Source organism: Tupaia chinensis, unplaced genomic scaffold (genome assembly GCF_000334495.1).
Source record: "Tupaia chinensis unplaced genomic scaffold, TupChi_1.0 Scaffold000226_1, whole genome shotgun sequence".
In the NCBI taxonomy this organism is placed as follows: Eukaryota; Metazoa; Chordata; class Mammalia; order Scandentia; family Tupaiidae; genus Tupaia; species Tupaia belangeri.
Genome location: NW_006159701.1, coordinates 6,400,684 through 6,425,950, shown reverse-complemented (window position 1 = coordinate 6,425,950; position 25,267 = coordinate 6,400,684). Strand labels below are relative to the sequence as shown.

The 25,267-nt window shown below is 42.3% G+C and overlaps 1 protein-coding gene across 2 annotated transcripts in view; it reads left to right on the top strand.

Moving 5' to 3' along the window:
• The window catches only part of EIF4ENIF1 (eukaryotic translation initiation factor 4E nuclear import factor 1), a 50,783-nt gene that overhangs the window by 21,523 nt on the left and 3,993 nt on the right, over positions 1 to 25,267 (top strand). For both annotated transcript variants that reach the window (XM_006147955.3, XM_027771625.1), the window contains 11 exons: positions 804 to 1,090; positions 1,386 to 1,587; positions 5,208 to 5,383; positions 9,346 to 9,481; positions 9,692 to 9,871; positions 11,338 to 11,570; positions 18,130 to 18,201; positions 18,904 to 19,087; positions 19,944 to 20,023; positions 20,722 to 20,861; positions 24,224 to 24,308. In XM_006147955.3, the coding sequence (XP_006148017.1) occupies positions 804 to 1,090; positions 1,386 to 1,587; positions 5,208 to 5,383; positions 9,346 to 9,481; positions 9,692 to 9,871; positions 11,338 to 11,570; positions 18,130 to 18,201; positions 18,904 to 19,087; positions 19,944 to 20,023; positions 20,722 to 20,861; positions 24,224 to 24,308 (1,775 nt within the window). The remainder of the gene's footprint in view (positions 1 to 803; positions 1,091 to 1,385; positions 1,588 to 5,207; positions 5,384 to 9,345; positions 9,482 to 9,691; positions 9,872 to 11,337; positions 11,571 to 18,129; positions 18,202 to 18,903; positions 19,088 to 19,943; positions 20,024 to 20,721; positions 20,862 to 24,223; positions 24,309 to 25,267) is intronic.

The window sequence follows — 25,267 nt, the reverse complement described above, 5'->3', positions numbered from 1 at the left end:
CCAGGTCTGGGACTCAACCTTGTGGGATTCTTAACCACCACACCACCTGCCAGCCCATTAATTGGCTTAGTCTTTTATTATTGAGTTTTTATGTATTCTGGATACAGGTCCCTTTTCAGAATTATACTTTGAAATACTTTCTTGTAGTGGGTGACTTGTTTTTAGATTTTCTAAGTGTTGTCTTTCAAAGAGCATGCAAAAGTTGTAAATTCTGGTCAAACCTGGTTTATCAGGTGTTTTTCAGTTGTACATTTGGTATCGTGCCTAAGAAAATTTTGCCTAACCTAATGCCACTCTGTATTTTATTCTAGAAGTACTATAGTTTTAGGTGTTACCTTTAGATCTGTGATCCATTTTGAATTAACTTTTTTATATGGTAATAGGAATAGATTCAAGTTATTTTTTGTGTATTGATACCCAACAGTTTAACACTATTTGTTGAAGAGACACTTTAACTTTTTAAGCAGTTATTTTTCAAATTCTGACATCTACCTACTATAGTGTATTAGTTAGAACATTTGCTAATTATATAAATAAGGACATAGTCAATATAAAGGCACTGTAGAAACTAATCATGGAACATCATTTGTCGTGAAGTACATTATTGCTCTGAAGAGAAAAAGTAAAAGGGTCAATTTCATTTAAACATGTAATATGCATGTTACTCTGAGTCTATCAAGCCCAATTGTGATGACTCTTTTCCAGCCCTCCCCTTCCTCCCACCAGTCCTGGACATAAACCACCTAGGAAAGAACAGTGCTCTTGTCAGTTTGCTTAGCTTTCTCTTCCCCACATCTTTCCAGATCCACGAGAACGTGTAAAAGAAGATGACTTAGATGTTGTTCTCAGCCCACAGAGGCGAAGCTTTGGAGGGGGCTGCCATGTGACAGCTGCTGTTAGTTCCCGGCGCTCAGGAAGTCCATTGGAGAAAGACAGTGATGGGCTTCGCCTGCTTGGTGGACGCAGGATTGGCAGTGGGAGGATAATCTCCGCCCGGACCTTTGACAAGGATCACCGTCTTAGTGATAAGGACCTGCGGGACTTGAGAGACAGAGACCGTGAGAGGGACTACAAGGACAAGCGTTTTAGGGTTTGTCTCCTAGACCCTTTGGTATCTCACGTGCTTGGGAACATGATATTCACTTCGTTTATACCAGGTTACTTTGAGAATCTGGATGAACACAGCCCACTCATAAGCCAGAAAAAGTGGAATAGAGAGACCTGGAAGGGACGGTGGGTAGGGCATGGTGATGGGCTTCAAGTCTACAGCATAGTATCTTCATTGCAGTGTTGATGTTAACTATTCATTAAGACCTAGATGGAAGTAGAAATGTCTCAACTAGAATCTTATTTTTTTTTTAATCTTGTTTCATATACTTTTCCAGAGGGAGTTTGGGGATAGTAAGCGTGTCTTTGGCGAGCGTAGAAGAAATGATTCTTACACAGAAGAAGAACCAGAGTGGTTCTCAGCTGGACCCACAAGTCAGTCTGAAACCATCGAACTGACTGGTTTTGATGATAAGATACTAGAAGAGGATCACAAAGGGAGGAAAAGAACACGGCGACGGACAGCCTCTGTGAAGGAAGGTCAGCACCAACTTTGGGAGAAAGTTTGCTGTTTTAAAATAAAATGGGTTACTCTTGGCTTCGTTGTACACTGAGAAATGGGCACCACTGTTAAGAAATGGCAAGTTTTTAAAGTTGTAGCCTCATTTTTGAAACTGCTTCGTGAGTGAACATTCACTACATATAGAAGGTACTGTGTACTGTCTCTTCCACATTTCTGCCTGCTGTACTCAATAGAAAAATCTCACAGTAAGAGCACCATGTACATTAAAGGGCTCCCCAGAAATAAGAAATGTATGTGGTAAAGATAATGAGAGGTCTCATTTATTGAGCAGTTATGTACTAGACACAGAGATAAGTATATTATGTCTATAAAAATCATTCTCCGAACAGCTCTATGCAGTAGATACTTTATGCACATTTCAGAGATTAATTAATACAGGCCAGAGGACATAGGTGGCTTGTCTGTGATCACTGAGGAAATAATGAGTTTTGGAGCTGAACAAGATGCTTTTAGTCTTCAGACCCCACCTTCTTCCTCATGACATGAGACCTTCCCAGGTCGGTTTGTGATTCGCCTTCTCCTAAACTTAGTGTTCTCAGCTGTAAGATAAGGTCAAGAATCTCTTTCACCAAACCAACAAGCCAGAGCTGGTGTGCGAGATGTGCCTGAGGCAGAGTCAGGTCCCACTGGTTTGCAGCCAGTCATTTTCGGGGCAGTGACCCAGCACTGGGGGCCAGCCCTGGACTTATCCTGGAAAGAGACCGTTCAAAGCCATAATGAAGAGCTAGATGGACTAGCCTGGGATTGAGTCCTGGGACAGCTACTGAGCAAAGGATTATCTTTAACAAAATCTGAAAAGGTAGACATGTTTCTTTGTAAGGTACAGTCAATGTCATAACTTTAAGAGTAAATTTTAGCATTGAAGATCAGATGTACACATTAGAGCTCAAGCTCCAGTGGGCACTTAGTAAACTAGTTCATTCAAGCTTAAGTGGAAAAAACCTTTTTCAAGATACTAGGCAACAAAAGGGGAAAGCTATTTTAATACATAGATGACAAGTCAGTGCCAACTTAAAATTGTAGTGAAGTTAAGACAAATTTAAGCAGCTTTTTTGAGAAATACCAGAATAAAAGCAGAAGTTAGCATTTACCCTCTCTCAGTCTGTATCATTCTCACTGATTAATAACAAGACTGGACTACTGTAGTTGTTGGGGACTTTTTTTAAATAATTGTTTTTATTTCATTTTATTCATTTATTTTAATTTGACCAGACACAAAGAGAGAAAGAAAGTGGGAAAGCAAGCCACCAGATCCTGGACTCGAACCATGGTCGGCCATGTGGGAGTGTCCAGCGCCTTAACCATCATACCACCTGCTGGTCCCTTGTTGGGGACTTTTGAGAGGGGATGGGTATAGGCTTTGATGTCTTTTTTCCCCCTCCTGAGGACTTCATGTCTGCCATGATCTTGAGACTATAGACAGCTTTTATGGATATTTTTGCCAGGGGAATTTTAGGAGTTCTGTTCTTCAGATAAAAACATCGAATGGCAAGTATCTTACAGTACATTGTTTTGTTTTGTTTGTTTGAGAGAGAAAGCATCCTTGGTAGGATCTTGTCATGCTGTAACCCCCTTCCCAGCAGCCCGCCAACTCCTCGGATCCTGGGTGCGCAGAGTATTCTTCAGGCTGACCTGGGATCTGAACTGCAGTAGCTGTTTGGCTTCCAGCACTGCAGGGTGCCAGTGTTACCACTGTACCACAGCGGCTGGGCCGATTTTTTGTTTTTTGAAGGTACTTCCAAATGGCAAGTGTTTATACCCTAAAGATTTTGATTTTTGTCCATACTCTGGCTAAAACGGAAATATTAGATACTTTAAATGTTAGAACCTGGTAGTAATAGTACCTCTTATCTGTCTTAAAACAACTCAGCCTTACTGAGTTTGATGTATACCTGGCACTATAAGAGAAGTCAAAACTAATTAGAGCAGATTGCCCGCAGAGAACTCTGTCTCACCAGAGAGTTACTGTAATACAGTGTGGTAAGTGCTTTGAGAGATGACACAAAGATTATAGAGAAGGCAGTGATTAATTTTACCAGCTAGGAAAAAATGGGTAGGCAAGGCAGTCTTCCCAGAGAAGGTGACATTTGAATTTTGTCTTGAAGGATGAGCTCTATCTACTGTGTAGGCAAATGAAAATGGCCCCATGCCAGTTTTCACATACATAACCTTCTATTCATGAACTGACTTAATGTGGTGGTACATGTTCAAAGACAGCTCAGTTAATTTGGTTCTGTTTTTATTTTATTTTTTAATTCCTAGAGGGCACATATGCTTGCCAAAGAGCAAGCACATTCCCCAGTAGGGTGTGGCCACACCACATCTCCTTCTCCATTTGTCCTTTTTATTGGGATTTGGGGCGTGCACACATGTACCAGTCATCTTTTTCTTTTTTCTTTTTTTTTTGGAGAGATTCGCTATAGGGCGCGTGCGCTCGCCAGACAGACAGAGAGAGACATAGAGACAGAAAGCGAGAAATCACCCCCCAGGGGGGATGGTCACGCCGCAATCCCTTCTCCTCCATTCTCCTCTCGGGATCTTGGGCACGCACGCACACGCGCCCGGCGTGAGTTTTAAGCCACCGGGTCCGGGACGTGAACCGCGGTCGACTACGTGGGAGTCCAGTGACATAGCCATTACACTAACTGCTGGTTCCCGAGTCATCTTTTTCTTTAAAGAGATTTTTGCTATAGGGTGCCTGTACCTGCCAGAGAGACAGAAAGAGAGAAATCACCCCTCGGGAGGGATGGCCACACCACCATCCCTTCTCCTCCATTCTCCTCCTGGGATCTTAGGCACACATGCCCGTGGTGAATTTTAAGCCACCAAAGCCAGGACTTGAACTGTGGTCGACTTATGTGGGAGTCCAGCAACATAACCATTACACAACCTGCTGATCCCTACCAGGCATGTTTTTCAAACTGTCAAAATGGGAATTCAAACTATCATTAGTCATGTGAGATCCAGTTCCTATAACTAGTAGGCTATGGGGCTGGCCCAGTTTGGTTCCATTTTTAAGCAGTAAGACACTTGGCAGAGCCTATCTGTATAAAGAAAAAAATTGTGTTCCCATTAGAAAAAACCCATAAGGCAACCTGAAGCCTGTTAATTAAGGGAAACAGTATCCCACATGGGCAATGACTGTTCAAATCCCTGCCCTGGCATCCTTAAAGACACCATGGTGCAAGTGCAAGCGTGTCCAGAATTCCTTCATAATGGAGAAGTGCAAGTGAAGAGATCCGTGGCATGACCATGCCACACTGACGAACAGGAGCCTGTATTCTCTCGATTAAAATAAGAAAAAAAAAACAGAACCCACTACCTTATGGGAAACTTGAAGTATTTGGTTAGGGAGGATATAATCTCTCCCCCATGGCCCTGTTGTGTTGATGCTCCAGTTTGTTATTAAGGCTTTTTTCCTCCCTGTTTTATTCTTGCAAGTGCCATATCTGCACAGGAAGTCAGCTTTTAAAATCATCTGTGACTCTTCTGCTTATGTGCTCGTGGTTGAGGTCGTTGGGTGAGACGACAGCGGTTCACTTGAGCAGACTGTTTTTTTTGCTGGTTTTACTTTCAGGCATAGTTGAATGCAATGGAGGAGTGGCCGAAGAGGATGAGGTGGAAGTCATTCTTGCCCAGGATCCTATTGCAGATCAGGAAGTACCAAGGGATGCCATCTTGCCTGAGCAATCCCCAGGAGAGTTTGACTTCAATGAGTTCTTTAACCTGGACAAGGTGCCGTGCTTGGCCTCGGTGAGTGCAGCAGCATGCTTATATAAACATGGATGGAGCAACTGTATGGGGAAATTTGACTTGAGATTTAAGATACTTCTTTTGAAGAACTGTTTTGCTAAATTCCTTGGGGTTTGAGGCTTTTATTTTTAAAATTTTGAGTTTTTATTGATTTCATTTTGAGAGACTTAGTGGAAATAACTAAAGGTGGATTCTGGAGCAGTTACCTCTTTTTCTAGGGATTGGAAATTCTCAGATGTTTAAGAACATTGCTTTTATTTTTAATTACTTGAGTATTGTAAAGACTTACTGTTGAGGTGACTTTTCATAACTGATGATTGGTGTCATGCGAACCTGCTTTCCCTGGGAGAGCTGCCTGGTTAGGTGTTATCTTTTAGATACAGTGATCCCAAAAACCTTTAATAAAAGGCAATTTTTTGGATACTATCAGTGTTACCCTTAAACCCCGAAAGTCTAGTCTTTTTCTTGTTTTTAACTGCCAGACAGCATGTGTGCTCATGAGACAGAGAAACCCCCAATAGAGTGTGGCTATGTCATAATCCCATCTTCATTCTGTTTGGATTTTGAGTGTGAACACACATGTACCCAGAGTATTTTTCAAGCTGCTGGGACCAGGATTCCAACCACAGTCAGCCACGGGGGATCTGGCTCCCTCAACCACTAGGGTGCAGGGCCAGCCCTCATTCTGGACATTGAAAGTGGTTATTAAGCCATCCCTCAGTTTTCATCTGCTCCCTGCTCCTGCCCTGTCAGCATCTGTGAATTTAGTATACCTTCCAAATTTTAAGAGAAGAGGTTTGAAATTGTGGCTCATTCACCCAGAAATGAGATTTTTCTCTGGTTGCTAAAAGACTGCATAGAATTATGATTGATTCTGTTTTTGAAGAATTATTTACTTTTGGGTCTGGCAGGTGACGTGGTGGTGAAGGGCACTAGACTCCCACATGGCTGACCATGGTTCGAGTTCCGACTCTGGCAACTTGCTTGCTTGCTTTCTTCCTTTCTCTCTCTCTCTGTCCCTCTCTGGTCAAATTAAAATAAATAGAGTTATAAAAAATGATTATTTGTTTAAGGTTACTTTTATTATTAATTTTTTTGAATTATTTATTTAATTTTCTTTCTTTCTTTCTTTTTTTAATTTGGCCAGAGAGAGAAAGGAAAAGTGAGAAAGCAAGCCACTAAAAATTTCACTAACACTGAGCAGTCATTATTGGCCCAGGAAGTCTTTCTCGCTTTCCATGAAGATAGTACTCATCAAGGTACATATTTATAATAGTTCCACATAAGTACAACAGGTTAATGAACACAGATGCTCTCATTGTACCTTGTAACCCGCCGAACTCTTAATACATATGCTGACAAAATGATCAGTTATTGGGGGAACAGTAAATAAGAAAGCTTATATAGGATTTGAATATAAGTAAACAAATGTGTGAAATGCTTAAAACAGCACCTGACACTTAATAAGCTCCAACTGTTAGCAATTGATAGATATAAATAATTGAGAATACACTTTTTTTAACTTTTGTTTTGCTATATGGTGCCTGTGCTTGCTGGAGAGAGAAATCATCCCCTTGAGGAATAGCCACACCACAGTCTCCTCTCCTCCATTCTCCTCTCAGGATTGTGCACATACACATGCCTGGTGTGTTTTCAAACCACCAGTTCTGAACCACTTAGTCAACTAAGGAAGTCTGCTTTCCTTCAGATACAAAGCATAGGCTGGCTCCATGGTCTGGTGGTTAACGCAGCAAGACACCACGTATCTGACTCCGTTTGAATCTAGACCTCAGTGACTTGAGAGAAACACTAGACTTGTATGCATGTTTACCCAAGGTTCCAACAAAATGGGCAAATGGAGAAGGGATTGCAGTGTGACCATTCCCTAATAGGGTTGCCTTCTCCTCTGCTCAACTCTCTATCTTCTCTGGCAAATTAAAAATATATATGTATGGGACTGGCAAGTGGTATGGTAATTAAGGTGCTAGACATGGCTGACCACGGTTCAAATGTCAGACCTGATGACTTACTTTCTCAATTTACCTCTCTCTCTCTGGTCCAATTAAAAATAACAGTAATGGGGATCAGCAGTTGGCATAATGGCTGTGTCACTGGACTCCCATGTAGTGGTTTGAGTCCTGGACCTGGTGGCTTAAACTCACGTCAGGTGTGTGTGTATGTGTGCCCAAGAGAGAATGGAGGAGAAGGGATTGTGGCATGTCCATCCCCTCAGGGGGTGATTTCTTGCTTTCTGTCTCTTTGTCTCTATCTTTCTGGCAAGCGCACATGCCCTGTAGCAAAAACCTCTCCCAAAAAAGAAAAGTGCCTATCTCACTTTCTCTCCTAAAAATAAATGCATAAACTTTTTTTAAAAAAAGAAAGAAAGAAAATCACGCTGGAAAGCCAGCGGGTGGCATGGTGGTTAAAGGCACTAGACTCCCACATGGCTGACCACTGTTCAAGCCCCAGACCTGGCGGCTTATTTGCTTACTTTCTCTCTCTCTTTGTGTATCTTGTTATGTCCAAATTAAAAATAACAATAATAATAAATAAATAAATAAAAAAAAAATCATACTGGGCACATGTGCGTGCATGCATGCCCAAGACCCCCCAGGGGAGAGAAGGGATTGCAGCATGGCCATTCTCCCCCTTAGGGGGGAATTTCTCACTTTCCCTCTCACTGTCTCTCTCTTTCTGACAAGTGCACATCCCCTAAGGAAAAAACTTCTTTTCTTTTAAAAAAAAAAAGTTAAAAAATTATTCTGATTATAGTGCTTCATTTTCATTGTCCTTAGTATCAGCCCAAAACTGTGAAGGGCAGATATAAAGGAAAACTCCTCATTAAAGTCAAACACATAACTCATCAGGTAAAAATTTCATCTTTCACATTCTGACAATATATAATTATGATCTTTATGAACTCTACTCTTTTTTTTTTTTTTTTTAATAGAGATTTTTGCTATAGGGTGCATGTGCTCACCGGAGAGAGAGAGAGAGACAGAAAGCGAGAAATCACTCCTTGGGGAGGATGAACATGCCACAACCCCTTCTCCTCCATTATCTTCTCCTGATCTTGGGCACATACACATGCCCATGCTCCAAGAGTATGTTTTACACTGCTGGGTCCAGGACTTGAACCATGGTTGACAATGTGGGAGTCCAGCAATGGAACCGTTATGCTATCTGCTGGTACCGGAACCTACTCATTTTTATAATAACTTTTGGCTTCTGCAATGATAACAATAAAATTTAATGATTCTCATTACAATCTTGAGTCAACAGAATTTGAAAATAGGGTTTTCTTTCATCACTCTTTCACACCTGATGTTTAGGTGAAGGCCAGCTTATCAGTGGACTGCTTCACTTTGTGCTAATTTTGACTTTTGAAGCTGTGTCCTCCGAGACCATTCAGTAGTACTACCAATTTTTGGGTGAAGTGAATGATAAGGAACTAAAAACACTTTCGTAGTATGGAGACTTTGCTTTATATGCTTAGAAAATACTCAGTTGTGGGACCAGCAATTAGTGTAATGGCTGTCACTGCACTCCCATGTCGCCAGATTCGAGTCCCAGACCCGGTGGCTTAAACTCACACCGGGCGCGTGTATGTGTGTGTATGTGCGTGCCCAAGATCCCGAGAGGAGAATGGAGGAGAAGGGATTGTGGCATGGCCATCCCCTGGGGGGGGGGGGTGATTTCTTGCTCTCTATCTCTCTGTCTCTCTCTGTCTTTCTGGCGAGTGCACGAACCCTATAACAAAAACCTCTCCAAAATAAATAAATAAATAAATGATCCAGGAAGAACAGTTAAAGATATTTAAAACCCTGAGTTCTAAGAGTTCTACTTAGTTCAGTAGCACCAAAGGAAGTTTTAAAGTAAGTGACTGTTTCTTAAAATTTGAACATTCTTATCCTTTTTTACTTAGAAACTATTAGCCTAGCTCCTTCTGTTTTTCTCTTTAGATGATAGAAGATGTGTTGGGAGAAGGGTCGGTCTCTGCCAGTCGGTTCAGTAGGTGGTTCTCTAACCCAAGCCGATCAGGAAGCCGATCTAGCAGTCTTGGTTCAACACCACATGAAGAACTAGAGAGACTGGCAGGTAAAATGCCTTCAAATGCTACCTTTGAATATAGACTTGAACTTTCTCTGATGTGGTTCATTCTGTCTTCATTATGAAGGGTCCATTAGGGCCAAAGGGTTTCTAGATACTGAGAAGTCATCAATTTGTGCCCTCTTTATACCATTGAAGATCACCTTCTGTGATGTGTTAGAAGCAAATAATTATGAATGTGTTTATTTTCAATATCAGGTCTGGAGCAAGCCATTCTCTCTCCTGGACAGAACTCTGGGAATTATTTTGCTCCTATACCATTGGAAGATCATGCTGAAAATAAAGTGGATATTTTAGAGATGCTACAGAAAGCCAAAGTGGATTTAAAACCTCTGCTTTCCAGCCTTTCTGCAAATAAAGAAAAACTTAAGGAGAGCTGTAAGTGTTTATAAGAGCCTACTTTGGGGTATTTGGGGTATCTGAATATGTTTAGAAGATCAGTCTTAAGGCAGTTGGTTGAGACATGGAGCTATTTCATCACGAGTCAAATATATATTTAACATTGTTCAAAAAAAATCATTTTTGAAATAATATGACTTTTTTTTTTTTTTAAGAATTTTTTATTTAACTTTATTTATTTATTTTAATTGACCAGAGAGAGAGAGAAAGCAAGCTGCCAGGTCCAGGACTTGAACTGCAGTTGGCCATGTGGTAGTTCAGCACACTTAACCACCACACCACCTGCTGGCCCCAATACCACCTTTCTGCGAAGCTAATAATAGTCAGTGGGTCATAGACCTTGTCATAAGAACTTTTCCTCAAAGTTCTTCTTACCTGGCACCTGATTATAACACTGCAATAAGCACTTTAGTCCTCTCTTGAAACCAGCAGTTGGTGTAATGGCTATGTCACTGGACTCCCATGTAGTCAGCTGCGTTTTAAGTCCTGGACCTGGTGGCTTAAATTCACACTGGATGTGTGTGCATATGTGCCCAAGATCCTGAAAGGAGAATGGAAGAGAAGGGATTGCGGCATGGCCATCCCCCCAGGGGGTGATTTCTCATTTTCTGTCTCTCTCTCTCTCTCTGTCTTTCTGGTGAGTACACACACCCTATAGCAAAAACCTACCCCCCACCAAAAAAAAAAAGAAAAAAGAAAAAAGCATTAGTCCCCTCAGGCATATTGGCCATGAGGCTGGCAGGTGGCATGGAGGTTAAGGGTGCCGGACTCCCACATGACTGACTGTGGTTTGAGTCCTGGACCTGGAGGCTTGCTTTCTCGCTTTCTGTCTCTCTTCTCTCTCCTCCTCTTGCTTGCTCTGTCCCTTTCTGGTCAAATTAAAATAAATAAATAAATAAAGTTACATTTAAAATTCTTAGAAAAAATTAAAAAAAAAAAAAAAAGGCATATCGGCCAGCTCTTCACAACTTTGCCCCAGACTGCCCTGTTCTTTCTTGTACTGTAAGCCCTCAACATAAAAACCTAGTGGGATAATAGCCACAGTACAAAAGTAGTCTTGCTGATGAGGAGTAATCTAGGCTTTCCTGTCCCACATACCAAGTCTCCAGAACACTTATTTCAAGATAGCGTTTTGTAAGATGTTTGTAAGCAGTTTCTTACCAAGTTTTAAGGCATAGCACCTTGTGGTGGTCCCCCAGTTTGTAGCATCTAAACATTTTAAGTTTTGTTCCTGCCATTTCTTAGTAAACAGAGCCTTATTCCCCTAAGTAACTGTGATCTCAAGTATCTTCAGTTTGTCTATTTAGGTGCCAGCCTTTTCTGAAAATCTCACTTCGACTGTGAAATAAACTGTTTTCATTCACCTTAACCACCATGGTAACCAAAAATAACTCCTACCAGATACCCCTTTGCTTGGCTTAACCTGGACTTTCTCAACCTTTCAGCACATTCAGGGGTTGTCCTTTCAGTGGAAGAGGTAGAAGCAGGGCTCAAGGGCTTGAAGGTGGACCAGCAAGTGAAGAATTCCACTCCCTTTATGGCAGAACACTTAGAGGAGACCCTCAGTGCTGTAACCAGTAATCGACAGCTCAAGAGAGATGGAGATATGACGGCGTTCAACAAGCTTGTGAACACCATGAAGGCAAGTGGGACTCTGCCTTCTCAGCCCAAAGTCAGTGTGAGTATTTGGCACAAGCCCCACCCTTTCTTCCTTGTCCCTCTTTCTAGTCCACTTCCCACCACAATAAATAGGTTTTGAAAAGGGTAATCTGACTAGGTTGGAAATTCTTTAGTAGTCATTTGGTCCATAATGTTGTTTGTGTGTTCCCTAATTATTGATAGGCCTGTTGTTACTAGAAAAAGTATCTTTAGTTAATAAACTCTAGTGTAGATAACAGTGTAAAGATCAAAAGGGTCAGTCTTATACATTCCTTAAAAACTCTCTTTAAACTCCAGAGAAAGTTTTCTGGCTATTCATCTACTTAAGTTCATAGGACCAGCAGATGGCATAATGGTTATGTCACTGGACTCCCATGTAATCACCTGTGGTTTGATTCTCAGATCCAGTGGCTGAAAACTCATGCCAGGCATGTATGTATGTCCAAAATTCCAAGAGGAGAATGGAGGAGGAGGGATTGCAGAGTGGCCATCCTCCCCCAGGGTGGTGGGTGATTTCTCACTTTCTGTGTCTCTGCCTCTCCGGCGAGTGCATGTACCCTATAGCAAAAAAATCTCTTAAAAAAAAGAAAGAAAAAGAAAAGAAACAGAAATCCATCTACTTAAGTTCATGTAACTTTCCATGTTTTAATGATACTTTCATTTCTTCTAATTAATCCCAAGGATCTGGGATCTGGAATTATCTGCTTTCTTTTTTTTTTTGAGAGGGTTTCGCTATAGGGTGTGTGCGCTCGCCAGACAGACAGAGAGAGACATAGAGACAGAAAGCGAGAAATCATCCCCCAGGGGGGATGGTCAAGCCACAATCCCTTCTCCTCCATTCTCCTCTCGGGATCTTGGGCAAGCACGCATACGCGCCCGGCGTGAGTTTTAAGTCACCGGGTCTGGGGTGCGAGCTGCGGTCGACTGCGTGGGAGAAAAGCAACTTTAGCCATTACGCTAACTGCTGGTTCCCTGGAATTATCTGCTTTCTTAATTATGCAGTTGGCAGTCATGAATTACTTATAGCATCTAAGATGAATTTTTCAAGACAATTGTATTTTGTTAATTTGCATTTCTGTTGGGGGACCAGCAGATGGCATAATGGCTTTGTTGCTGGACTCCCATGTAGTTGACCGCGGTTCGAGTCCTGGACCCAGTGGCTTAAACTCACACCAGGTGCGTGTGTGTGCATGCCCAAGATCCTGAGAGGAGAATGGAGGAGAAGGACTTGTGGCATGGCTATCCCCCCCAGGGGGTGATTTCTCACTCTCTCTCTCTCTGTCTCTCTCTTTCTGGCGAACGCACTACAGCAGCCAAAAAATTTTAAAAAAATAAAAAAGAAAAACTCAAAAAAAACAAAGATTTGCATTTCTGTTAATTTGCTATGACTGCAAATTAAAAAAATTTTTTTTTGAAATTTTGCTGTGCTGTAGTGTGTTTACTTGCCAGAGACATAGAAAGAGGGAAGATGAGAAAGCATCTCTGTGGGGACAGCCACCTTGCAATCCCTTCATTCTCCCCTCGGGATTGTGGGCATGCATATTTTTCAGTATGTTTTTTAATCTGCCAGGTCCAGGACTTGAACTGTGCTCTCAGCCATGTGGGATCCAGCTGCCTTAACCACCATGGGCACTGGCTGACCCATGACTCCAAATTTTAAAAATATTTTTAGGCATAAAGTTAGGTTATAAAGTGACTGCAGATCAGTTAGTGTAGATGTGTAGTATTTTGGTCCTTGTCATAACTTTTTATCTTAAGGCTTATTTATGTGATTTTGTTTGTCATTACTATTATCATTTTTCAATTTGCTACAGGACATGTGGGCTCACCAAAGAGAGAGAGAGAAAGCCATCAAGTCTGGGACGCGAACCTCTGTCAGCCATGTGGGAGTTCAGGGCCTTAAATACCATGCCACCTGCTGGCCCCCTTGTCAAAACAATTTTTAAGGGAATGATTTCCAGCCATGGCCTATGTGTTAAATATCATTTTCCTTGATGAATCAAAGTGATGAAGAAACAGAGCATATCTAAATATTAAAAATCATAAACACAGACTTGTTTTAATTGCTAAGTTGTAACAAATTTACCAAATTAAGTTTTGCCTCTTTTTTTCCCCTCACCTCTTATCTGAGAACACGTTAGCTAAAGTGTGTCCAGCTATAGCTGTTTGATTTTTTGTGCCTTGTACCAAGAGAAGGCAACTGGTTTTAAGCATTCTTCTTCTGACCATCAGTTAGTAACTGAGATTTCAACTTGTTGGATGAGACAGTCTTTATTCCTGGCCTTAGTGCCAGGACTGACATTTTGCCTCTGGAAGGAGGCACCTCAGGTAGGTAGACTTAAACTGCTATGGAGTTATTTCCATATAAAGAATTATGGGAACCAGCAGGTGGTGTGGTGGTTAAAGTGCTGGACACTCCCACATGCCCGACCACAGTTTGAGTCCTGGATCTGGTGGTGGCTTGCTTTCTCACTTTCCCTCTCCCTCTCTCTCTCTCTTTTCTGTGTCTCTTTCTGGTCAAATTAAAATGAATGAATAAATAAATGAATTTTAAAAAGAAAAAGAAATATTAGAAAGCCAGCCAGGCAGCATAGGGGTTAAGGCAGCTAGATCCCCATGGCCAACTCTGCAGTTTGAGTCCCATGTCTGGTGACTTGAAAAACACTCGAGGCATGTGTACCCAGAATCCCAAGAGAACAGTGGAAGAGAGGGGAATGTGGTGTGGTCATTCCTCCTGAGTGAGGGGACGGTGCTTTCTCACTTTTCTCTCTCTCTTCCTCTGGTGAGTACATGTAAACGCTTTCTCACTTTTCTCTCTCTCTTCCTCTGGCGAGTACATGTAAATAATTTAAAAAAAAAAAAAAAAGAAAAATAAAAAGGGGAGCTGACAGGAGGTTAAGGGTGCTGGACTCTCACATGGCTGGCCATGGTTCAAGTCCCAGACCTAGTGACTTGCTTTCTCACTTTCCTTCTGTCTGTCTGTCTCTGGTCAAATTGGAAAATAAAAATAATAAATAAAAGTTATATAAAATTCTTAAAGAAAAAGAAAAAGGGAGCTGGCAGGTGGCATGGTTAAGATGCTAGACTCCCACATGGCTGACTGTGGTTTCAGTCCCAGACCTGACAGTTTGGTTGGTTGCCAGCTCCCATGCAGCATTCCCCCCCCCCCCCACCCCCGCCCCCTGTCAACCTCTGTCTCTCCCTGGACAAACTGAATAATAATAATCAATAAAATAAGATAATTCTTTAAAAAAATTATTTGATACAAATTCTTTCAAATAAGGACCTGTTAATTTGCTGAATGCAAATTAAATTTTATTTTGAAATTTTGCTGTGCTATAGTGTGTGTTTACTTGCCAGAGACAGAGAGAAAGAGAAGATGAGAAAGCATCTCTGTGGTGACAGCCACATTGCAATCCCTTCTCCGTTCTCCTCGGGATTCCTCCAGCCTATTAGATCCTGGACACAAGACTAAAGATTGCAAGCCGTCCTTTCTTGTTACCCATGTTTCTTTGATTATACTGCTGGCTACAGGAGTGTGGGTCAAACCTGGTATTAGCTTCTTTTCACATGAATGACTAAAGAGGAGGCAGAGGGATTCCGTTTTTCTGACGGTTTTGAACATTTTATTTTAGATATGATTCTGCAATTTGCTTTCAACACAACTGACCCCAAGTTGTTGTTGGTAATTGATCTGATGTTAGGGTATACTTCAGCTCCCTGAAGTACATATCATTTCATCTGAGAAAATGAACCTCAAACACATGTTAAAGGAATAGATGATATAATTCAAGTGGCTAGGCAAAAACTAAGACAAACTCAACCTAGGAAAGAAAGCAGCAATGAAATAAGCATACCAGGCATTATCCTAAAATACTGCTTGATTTGCATGTTATTAAGTAAGTCATAGTTTATTTCTAAAATCAGTATCTTTAAATAGTACTGTTGTGTGTGTTATGTGTACTATTTCTGATCAACCTTCATCCATTTAAGTTTAGTCAGATTGCTTCATCCCTAAAATAGGATATGCTGGTTCAATTTAAACTTAATTTAAAATTAAATTTTAGACTCAGTCCTCCAACAGATGTAGTAAGTCATGTAATGTATGGTTGCCTGTTTATTTTTGTTCAATGCATGCACACACGCTTTAAACCACCGGGTCCAGGACTCGAACCATGGTTGACTACATGGGAGGCCAGCGACATAGTCATTACACCATCTGCTGGTTCCACTACTGCTATATTAAAAGAGCAAAAACTAGGGGCCAGCAGGTGTAGTGGTTAGGGCGCTGGATCCCACATGGCCGACTCTGTGGTCTGAGTCCTGGGCCCAACAGCTTCAAAAACGTGCCTGGCATGTGTTCATGCATGCCCCACATCCCAAGAGTATGGAGAATGGATTCAAGCATGGCCATTCCCAGAGGATGAGCTCTATCTCTTTCTCTGTTTCTGGCAAGCACACCCACTCTATGGCAAGAAATTAGGATACAGAAAGCAAGGACTTCATATTTGCCCTGTATTTTCAAACAGGTTGTTTAAAAATAGTAAAGTTTCATTTTCTGATATATAAAACTATAAAAGTATAACAATTCTGACCAAGCTTGCATATTATTTAGTAGGGATTTTTTTGTTCATTTGTTTTAATTATGATAGCATGAGTGCCCTCCACAGGGTCTGGTCACTCCTCAGTCCTGATCCTCCAGCCTATTAGATCCTGGGCACAAGTGTATGTCTAGCATGTTTCAGGCTGACAGGCCAGAGATTCATACCATGGTTGCCATATGGGATCCAGCTTCTCTGAAGCAGTATACTACTGTTCTCCCATGGTGCCAGTCTTTTACTAGGTGTTTTTTTGTTTTGTTTTTTAAAGGTTATTTAATTTTATTTATTACTACTACTACTTTTTAATTTGCCGAGAGAGAGAGAGCGCGAGCAAGCGAGAAAAAAGAAAAGTGAGAAAGTGAGACCAACAGATGGCCTAATGGTTACATTGCTGGACTCCCAAGAAGTCAACCACAGTTCCAGTCTTGGAATCAGCTGTTTAAAACTCAGGCCAAATGTGTGTGTGCCCACCCAAATTCCCAAGAGGAGAGTGGAGGAGAAGGGACTGTGGCATGGCCATCCCCCTGGGGGGTAATTCCTTGCTTGCTTTCTGTCTCTCTGACTCTCTAGCAAGTGCATGCTCCCTGCAGCCAAAAAAAAAAAAAATCTCTCTTAAAAAACAAAAACAAAAACATGTGATTGATCATCTTGTTAAAGATAATGGGTAGTAAGAGTTGCCTCAAACTGAAATCTCTTAATTGTCCAAATTTCTGGGGCCAGCCTGTGGTGTGGTGGTTGAGGCATCTGGATCCCACCTGACCAGATGTGTGGCTCGAGTCCCAGACCCAGTGGCTGTGTGTGTCTCCCCAGAATCCCAGGGAGAGAATGGGGGTGGGGGGTTGTGGTGTGGCCATCCCCCTTGTAAGTTGATTTCTCACTTTACCTCTCTCTGATGAGCACACACACACACTATAGCAAAAACTTTACAGAAAAAAAAAAAAAGATTTTATTGTGGCTTCTTATAGATGAATGTATATAATGCATATACATGATAAGAATGTGATCATCTTTTTTTCCCTTCATTTAGTCATGGTGTTAGAAATAGTACAGTGGAGGGCTGGCAGGTGGTGGTGTGGTTAGGGATGCTGGACTTGCACATGGCTGACTGTGGTTTGAGTCCTGGACCTGGCAGCTTGCTTTCTCACTTTCTCTCTCTCTTACTCACTCATTCTCTCTGTCCCTTTCTGGTCAAATTTAAATAAATAAATCTTTAAAAAAAAAAAAAAAAGCAGTGCTGGGGCCAGTAGGTGGCGTGGTGGTTAAGGGCTCTGGACTCCTACATGGCTGACAGTGTTTCAAGTCCCGAACCTGGCAGCTAGCTTGCGTTCTCACTTTTCTCTCTCCCCCTCCCTCTCTGGTCAAATTGAAATAAATAAATAAATGGATAAAGTTAAAATAATTCTTAAAAAAACAAAACAAAACAAAACAAAAACCGCAGTGCAATGGACTAGGGTAACCACATAGAGGACAAGATCTTGTCTGAGGATTTTTTTTTTTTTTTTTTTGAGAGATTTTCACTGTAGGGCGCGTGCACTCGCCAGACAGACAGAGAGAGACATAGAGACAAAAAGTGAGAAATCACCCCCCAGGGGGGATGGTCACGCCACAATCCCTTCTCCTCCATTCTCCTCTTGGGATCTTGGGCACGCACGCACAGGCGCCCGGCGTGAGTTTTAAGCCACCGGGTCCGGGACACAAACCGCGGTCGACTACGTGGGAGTCCAGCGACATAGCCATTACGCTAACTGCTGGTTCCCTTGTCTGAGGATTTTTGATGGACTCAGCATGTATATGTGAAGAGTCTTTCCATTCCCAGGTCTTGGGGACCCATGTGATGAGAATGGAACATGTTGGTCTTGGTTTTCTGTGATATGAACATCATTCTGTTGTGTCAACTTTCTGGGGATGTTTTATGCTTTCTTGTCCTCAATTCTTAAGTGCGTAAGGTTAAAACCAGTTTTCCTTTGACTTTTTTAGCGAAACCTTGAAAGCCATTTGATGTCACCTACTGAGATTCCAGGCCAGCCTGTCCCTAAGAACATCCTGCAGGTATGTCACAATCTTACACTGAAGTCTTGGAGTCCTGAACAGTAATCTTGAACTGGCTTTGTGTAGCAGCCAACTTTGGGTCCCAGAAAATCTGTGTTGCCTAACAAAGACATGATGTTGCTGTCTGACATAGTACTGTATTCCTGTTCATTTCAAAGGGCCACGGCCCAAAAAGGTGACAGTGTAAGGCCTTGACTTCCAGCTTACAGGTTTTCAACTTTGGTGAAACTAAAAAAGTATGAAAACTGGGGACCAGCAGTTGGTGTAATGGCTATGTCTCTGGACTCCCATGTAGTCGACCACAATTCGAGTCCCAGACCCAGTGACTTAAACTCACTCCGGGCACGTGTGCATGTGTCCCCAAGATCCTGAGAGAATGGAGGAGAAGGGATTGTGACGTGGCCATCCCCCCTGGGGGGTGATTTCTTGCTTTTTGTTTGTCTCTCTCTGTCATTTGGCGAGCTCATATGCCCTATAAGCAAAAACCTCTCCAAATAAAAAAAGTATGATAGCTATATTTGTAGCACAACATAATGCAAATGTTTCTAGCTGAAAATTCAGAGAAATATGTTGCATGTACACATGCCAAATCCTCCTGTGATGCATGAGGGAGTTTCATTGTTTGGCTTCCAAAACTTGTAATCCACAGCCTCTGACTAGAAGGAAGAACTAGGTTTGTTCACCAAGCTTTTCTGCCTTTAGGAACTTCTAGGCCAACCAGTTCAGAGACCTGCTTCTTCCAATCTTCTGAGCGGCCTTATGGGGAGTTTGGAGCCTACAACATCTTTATTGGGCCAAAGAGCATCCTCTCCTCCGCTGTCACAGGTGTTTCAAACTCGAGCAGCCTCTGCAGATTACCTTCGCCCAAGGATACCATCACCAATTGGTAAACACTCTTCTGATACATTATCTGTCCATCCCTTCCCCCACACACACATTCCCATACATAGGTTATACTATTCCTTTAGTGCAAACAGTCTTTAATGGGCGTCCTTATTCATCCTAAGAGATTAAAAAGAAATGTGTGAATTATACTTTGGTATAGGGGACAACTTTGGAAGAGTTAGCCCAGTTGCCCTCCTATGTGAATATGTTCATGTTATATTCTTTCCTTGAGATTAATTTAAATTGAATCAAGTTCATCCTTATTGGGAAATTCAATCCCAAAAATAAGTTTGGCTTTTTAGGTTTTTCCTTGATGCACAGGAATCAGAGTAGTGACTCTCTGCCAGACTGGTGACTGATAGACAATTGACAGAAGTCTGTGGGTTTTTCAGAATGTGGCTGAGAGAATCACTTCTAGAAAGGGACAAAGCTGACATCTGATTGGGGAAGACAGATATAACCGCAGTTCAGGCCACATAGTCCATTGAAAGTGGGACATCTGTCAGCCTAGACTTCCCAAAAGAGATGGTATTCAGTGAGGTGTAGCATGCGTTAGTGATAATGCCTCCCGCACGGATCATGCTGTCCTTTTTTTGTCAGAGGACACATGCACTCACCAGAAAGAGGGAGAAAGCATCCCCCAATGGAGTGTGTTCATGGTTCAATACCTTCTCTTCCGTTTCTCCATCATGTTGGGATTTGCGGCATGCACTCATGTGCTGGTATGTCTTTCCAGCTGCTAGGACTAATTTGAACTGCAGTCAGCCATGTGGGATCTTGCTCCTCTATCCACAAGGCTATGGGGCCAGCCCCATGCATGCCATCTTGACAATCACTGAGACTAACTTTTCTGACAGGTTTTACACCAGGACCACAGCAGCTCCTCGGAGATCCATTCCAAAGCATGCGCAAGCCCATGAGCCCTGTCACAGCTCAGGTCAGGCCGTGCTCTTTCTTGTACTTCATCTGTTGCTTGGTTTTCATCTTTACTGTTGCTTGTGGCAGAGGTCTCCAACCCCTGAGTCACGGACTGGTGCTAGTCTGCTGGTCACACAGCCATAGTGGGTGGTGGCAAGCCAGTGAGGCTTTATCGGTTTGCAGCTGCTCCACACTACTTGCATTGTCACCTGGGCTCCATCTCCTGTAATGTCAGTGGCAGTATTGGATTCTCACGGGAGGGTGAACTCTTAATGTTGGGTGTTTGTTTCATTGTATATTGCAACGTGGCAGTGGTGGAAATGGGGTACATGGTGGATCTAGCATGCTTGAGTCATTCCAGGACCAACCAACTTCTCCCATTCCCAGTTATAGAGGGATTGTCTTCCACGAGGCTGGGCCCTACTGGCAGGAAGGTTGGGGACCGCTGACTTGTGGGATGGAGAATTGAATTGTAGCAGTGCTTGGAAGTGGTTTTGAATTATAATTCAAGCTCAGTAAAGGCTAGACTAATTGCTGATTATTTTACTTGAATGGTTAAAATCCTGCTGAGTGGATGGCAGCACAGTTCAGTCAGGGCAGCAGCATTTAGTCTCAGCTGCCTCTTACACAGGACTTTTTCAGAGCAGAGAGCCCTTTGTAGAAAATGTATCAACTGTCATTTCTCTACTGACCCTTCCTGCCATTCCTGTTCAACAGATGAGCCAGTTGGAGTTGCAACAGGCAGCTTTGGAGGGGCTGGCTCTGCCACATGACCTTGCAGTGCAGACAGCAAACTTCTACCAGCCTGGCTTTGGCAAACCACAGGTAGACAGAACCAGAGATGGATTCAGAAACAGGTAAATGATACTAACCCTATCCATGTGAGAACTTGCATAGCTCTCCTGTGATGAATAAATCAGTTATCTAATATAATTCTGTCGCACATGCAAATAACTTGCACAGCACATGGGGGATTCCATCCCCTCCTTGTGTTATCAGTAGAGGAAATAGTATTATTGAATTCTCCTGCAGGGACATGAGGGCTTCATCCTGTATGGCTTTATTTGTATCTTGATTTATAAATGAATGTTATTGGTTTCAGTTTGCTAATTAGTCACGTGGAAGGGATGCTACCTATCCTGTTTACTTAACAATACTGTTATCAGTAAATATATTTTAAAATCTTCTGACAGAACAGTTAAAGGATTCATTTTTACAGATGAAGCTAGCATCACTCCTTATTGGGAATAACACTTATGATATGAAAAAAGGCAAAGCTCCACCTAGCTTGCTCCCTGCACCGGTGCCATGTTGTGTTACCAAACTTGCCCTTAATGTAGCTTTGTTACATTGCTCTGAGCTGGTGGATTTGTAGATCAGAGCTGTTAACGAGTAGATTTCTGATTTCACTCCTTTTCACTAGTCACAACAAGTGATAAAATGAAGTGAACCATGAGAGAACAGGGGCAGGGGTCCTTTTTTATTTTTTTCAAATATTATTTAACTTTTTGTTTATGTTATTTTCTGGGGGGTGTGGGGGGAGGAAAGAAAGCGACAGCAAAACCACGAGGTCTGGGACATGAACCACAGTTGGCCCATGTGGGAGTCCAGCACCCTTAACCACCACGTCACCTGCCACCCCTCAGGGGTCCCTTTTTATATGACAAAATAAAACATACAGAAAATTGCATAAAACGTGTAGCTTATTATAAGTCAACCCACCCTTACTAATTACCAGGAAGCATGCCAAATGCCTTTCTTCCCTCAGAAGTGATTGCTGTCTAGCCTTTAAAAATAATCACTACCTTCATTCCTGTAGTTTTATCACCATAATGTGCTTTCCTAAATTTAAGGCATTTAGTCCTGCCCATACAGTGCTTGGCAATTAGGATTATTTATGGTTTTTTTTGTTTGTTTTTGTTTTTTTGGAAGGAGTATTTATGTTTTGTTGTGATTCTTAAGATTACCTTGTCAGGGACCAGCAAAACCTCTCAAAAAAAGAAAAAAAGAAAAGATTACCTTGTCAGTGTCTCAGTGTCTTGCTTCAGCTGGTTTCATGTATCAGCACGTTCTGAAGACACTGAAACCAAGAGGTATCCATGCATAACTGCATCCTATCTGTGGTATTCCTTTGCCCAAACCTAGATCACAGGGCTGGTCTACTGAGGCCCTTCTCCTGCTTTAGCATGAGGTAGTTTACTTAACATTCACTGACATGATTTATGACTCTTCTTTTTTTTTTTTTTTTTGAGAATTTTACTATAGGGTAATTTCCAGAGAGACAGAGAGAAAGTGAGAAATCACCCCCCAGTGGCCATACAGTAATCCTTTCTCCTCCATTCTCCTCTCAGGATTTTGGGCATGCCTGCACATGTGCCTAATATGAATTCTAAGCCACATGATCCAGTACTCAAACCGCTATCATCCATGTGGGAGTCCAGCACCGTAACCACTAAGCCACCTGCTGGCTGGCCCCATGATTTGTGACTTTAAAAGTACTCCTAACATTGAACATTTTTTTTTCTCTTTTTTTTGGGGAGGTTTTTGCTATAGGGCATGTGTGCTCGCCAGAAAGAAACAGAGACAGAAAGCGAGAAATCACCCACCGGGGGGATGGCCATGCCACAATCCCTTCTCCATTCTCCTCTTAGGATCTTGAGCATGCACGTACACCCGCCCATTGTAAGTTTAAACCACCAGATCTGGGATTCAAACCACGGTTGACTACTTGGGAGTCTAATAACATAGCCATTACACCAACTGCTGGTTCCAACATTGAAAATTCTTTTGGCTCTTTACAACAGCCATGAGGTAGATAGGATAAATAACTGCATTTTACAGATACAGAAATGTAGACTTGAAATGTGACTACTTGGAGCTAGCAAGTAGATCCAAGTCAGTGTTAGTGGAGGCTTCATGTTTTGGATCAAATGTTAGGCCCTCCCTGAACACTGCATATAGTTATGCCATCTAGTACATTGCCTTTTCCCTTACCCTGCTTTATATATATCTTTTTTCTTTATTTGTTATTATTCATTGCTATATCCCCAGCACCTGGAACAGTGTCTAGCACATAGTAGGTGCTCAAATTTGTTTACCAGAATAAACGATAGGTCATTTGGAACCTCTACGTTTGTCTGCCTCCATTGTCATGCTTGAAGTCTCAGTGTGTCAGCAGTGGGGCTTACCTGAAGCAGGATGGAAAGAAGTCGTGGGTTCAGGAGGTCCATCTGTTTATGCAGAGATCTTCAGACTCATTGACTATTCTTGGGTATTTTTTTCTTCAGTATTTATTTTCTTACAAGTTGAAGAAGAATGAGTAAAATGGCTGGGAAGAAAGGAAGTCTGTTCTTTTTCCTTTACTCATGAGGCCTGGGATCATTGTTTTGTGCAGACCACAGTGGTGGAGAGTGCTACCTGTGACTGGGTCCTAAAGCAGCTGAAACTCCTGGTTCTCTGTTTATTTGAACCAGTGTCTCTTGGAACATCAATTCTGTACCAGGCACTATGCTAATTGGTGTTATTCCCTGCCGCTGGAGCACAACCTGGTCCCTAGGAAAAAAACCTCTACCTCTCCTGTGCAGTCTTACAGATAAACTACACAACAGATGAACCCCGAACCTTTGTCTTCCGTCTTTAGCCTGTTACGGGTCACACCCAGTTTAATGTCGCTTCTTCCCCAAGAAACTTTCCAGCTCCTAGCGTGCCCTGTCCTACCTCTTGGTTTCCCATCATTGTACTTTGTTGGAGCTTATACCTACATGCCGTAGTTTGCCCTAGGTTTTTGTTTTGGTTTTTTTTTTTTTTTTTTAAGATTTATTTAATTTTATATTATTTTCTCCATAAGGCGGGTGCACTCATGAGAGAGAGAGGAAATAAGTAAGAAAGCAAGCCACCAGGTCTGGGACCCCAACCATGGTCAGCCATGTAGGGGTCCAGCCCCTTAACCAAGCTACCTGGTGGCCCATTGCCCTAGGTTATTAAATGTCTCCCTCATTAGACCAAAGAGCTCTTGGAAAGCTGGAACTATGTTAAGCTGCTGTCTTCTCTCAGAAGTTAGCATTTGCTTTTCTTACATTAGGCACTTACTAAATGCTTGGGAAGTTGAATTGGATAAGGGAAATGAGATTTGAAATTCCTAGGCTGGTCTAGAATATTACATGGTTTTAGGACTTGAGTTTGAGTGTGGGGTTCACAATGACAACTGGTTTGTTTACAGGCAACAGCGAGTGACCAAGTCACCAGCACCCGTACACCGAGGGAACTCCTCTTCCCCTGCCCCCGCCGCCACCATCACAAGCATGGTTAGTGACTATTAGTAACCGAATGAATTTAAAGCTGCTTTCTCTATTTGGCTGTGCCTATGTTATACCATTACAGGCTTCTAAACGTCCTTGAGTGCCTGCCACAGGAATAACTGAACTGCAGTCCATCACACGTGCCCATTCATTAGTTCTTTCCCATTCAGGACAGTCTAATTCTTAGGATGGTAATGAATCATGCCTCTAGGTTGGAAAGTGTGATTCAGCAGATAGACACATGGGCCAGGGCACACAGGGTGTGCCCTGTGTTCAAACATAATGAACCTCTGGTGTGGGTATGGGGTTGGAGGATAAGGGTACATACAGGACACATGAGGTGACAGGGGTAACTAGGGTCAGGATATGGGTTGTCCAATGAAACGTGCTAGGGAGTTCACAGACTCAGATTCAGTTCTCAGTGGTATGAACTAAGTCCGGAACAGGCTTGCTTACGTGTGGTTGACAGTCCTTATTTTACAACTGGGTAATGTCTTAGCATTATTTTTTAAATATTTCATTCCCCAAATACAATCAGGAAAGTACTGCCGTGTGCTACACGACTGCATATGGGGCCTGGGTTTTTTGTACCACTCACCTTGAAGGAAGGATCTGGAAGGAACAGTTCTGTCTCCTCCCGTGAAGGATTTGGGTTATTTAATGAGAAAGGTGTGCACATAATAAAATCATAAAGTACAAATAGTTAAGAGCTGGGAACAAATGAACCCAAATGATGAATCGTAGTGGTCTAGGAGGTAAGATCTGTGATCATTGTGAATTTTCTGGTAGCTGAGATAAACATGAAAAGTGTGGAGTAATTTCAGGTGTGAGGTTGTCTGAGTATCCTTCCCCAGGCAAGAGCTATGGCTCTAGCCTATTCTGGCCATGCTCTTCCCCTCTTCGTAGCTGGGGAAATGTGTGAGACAGGCTGCTGAGGAGGGGCGCCCCCCCTCTAGAAACCCCCA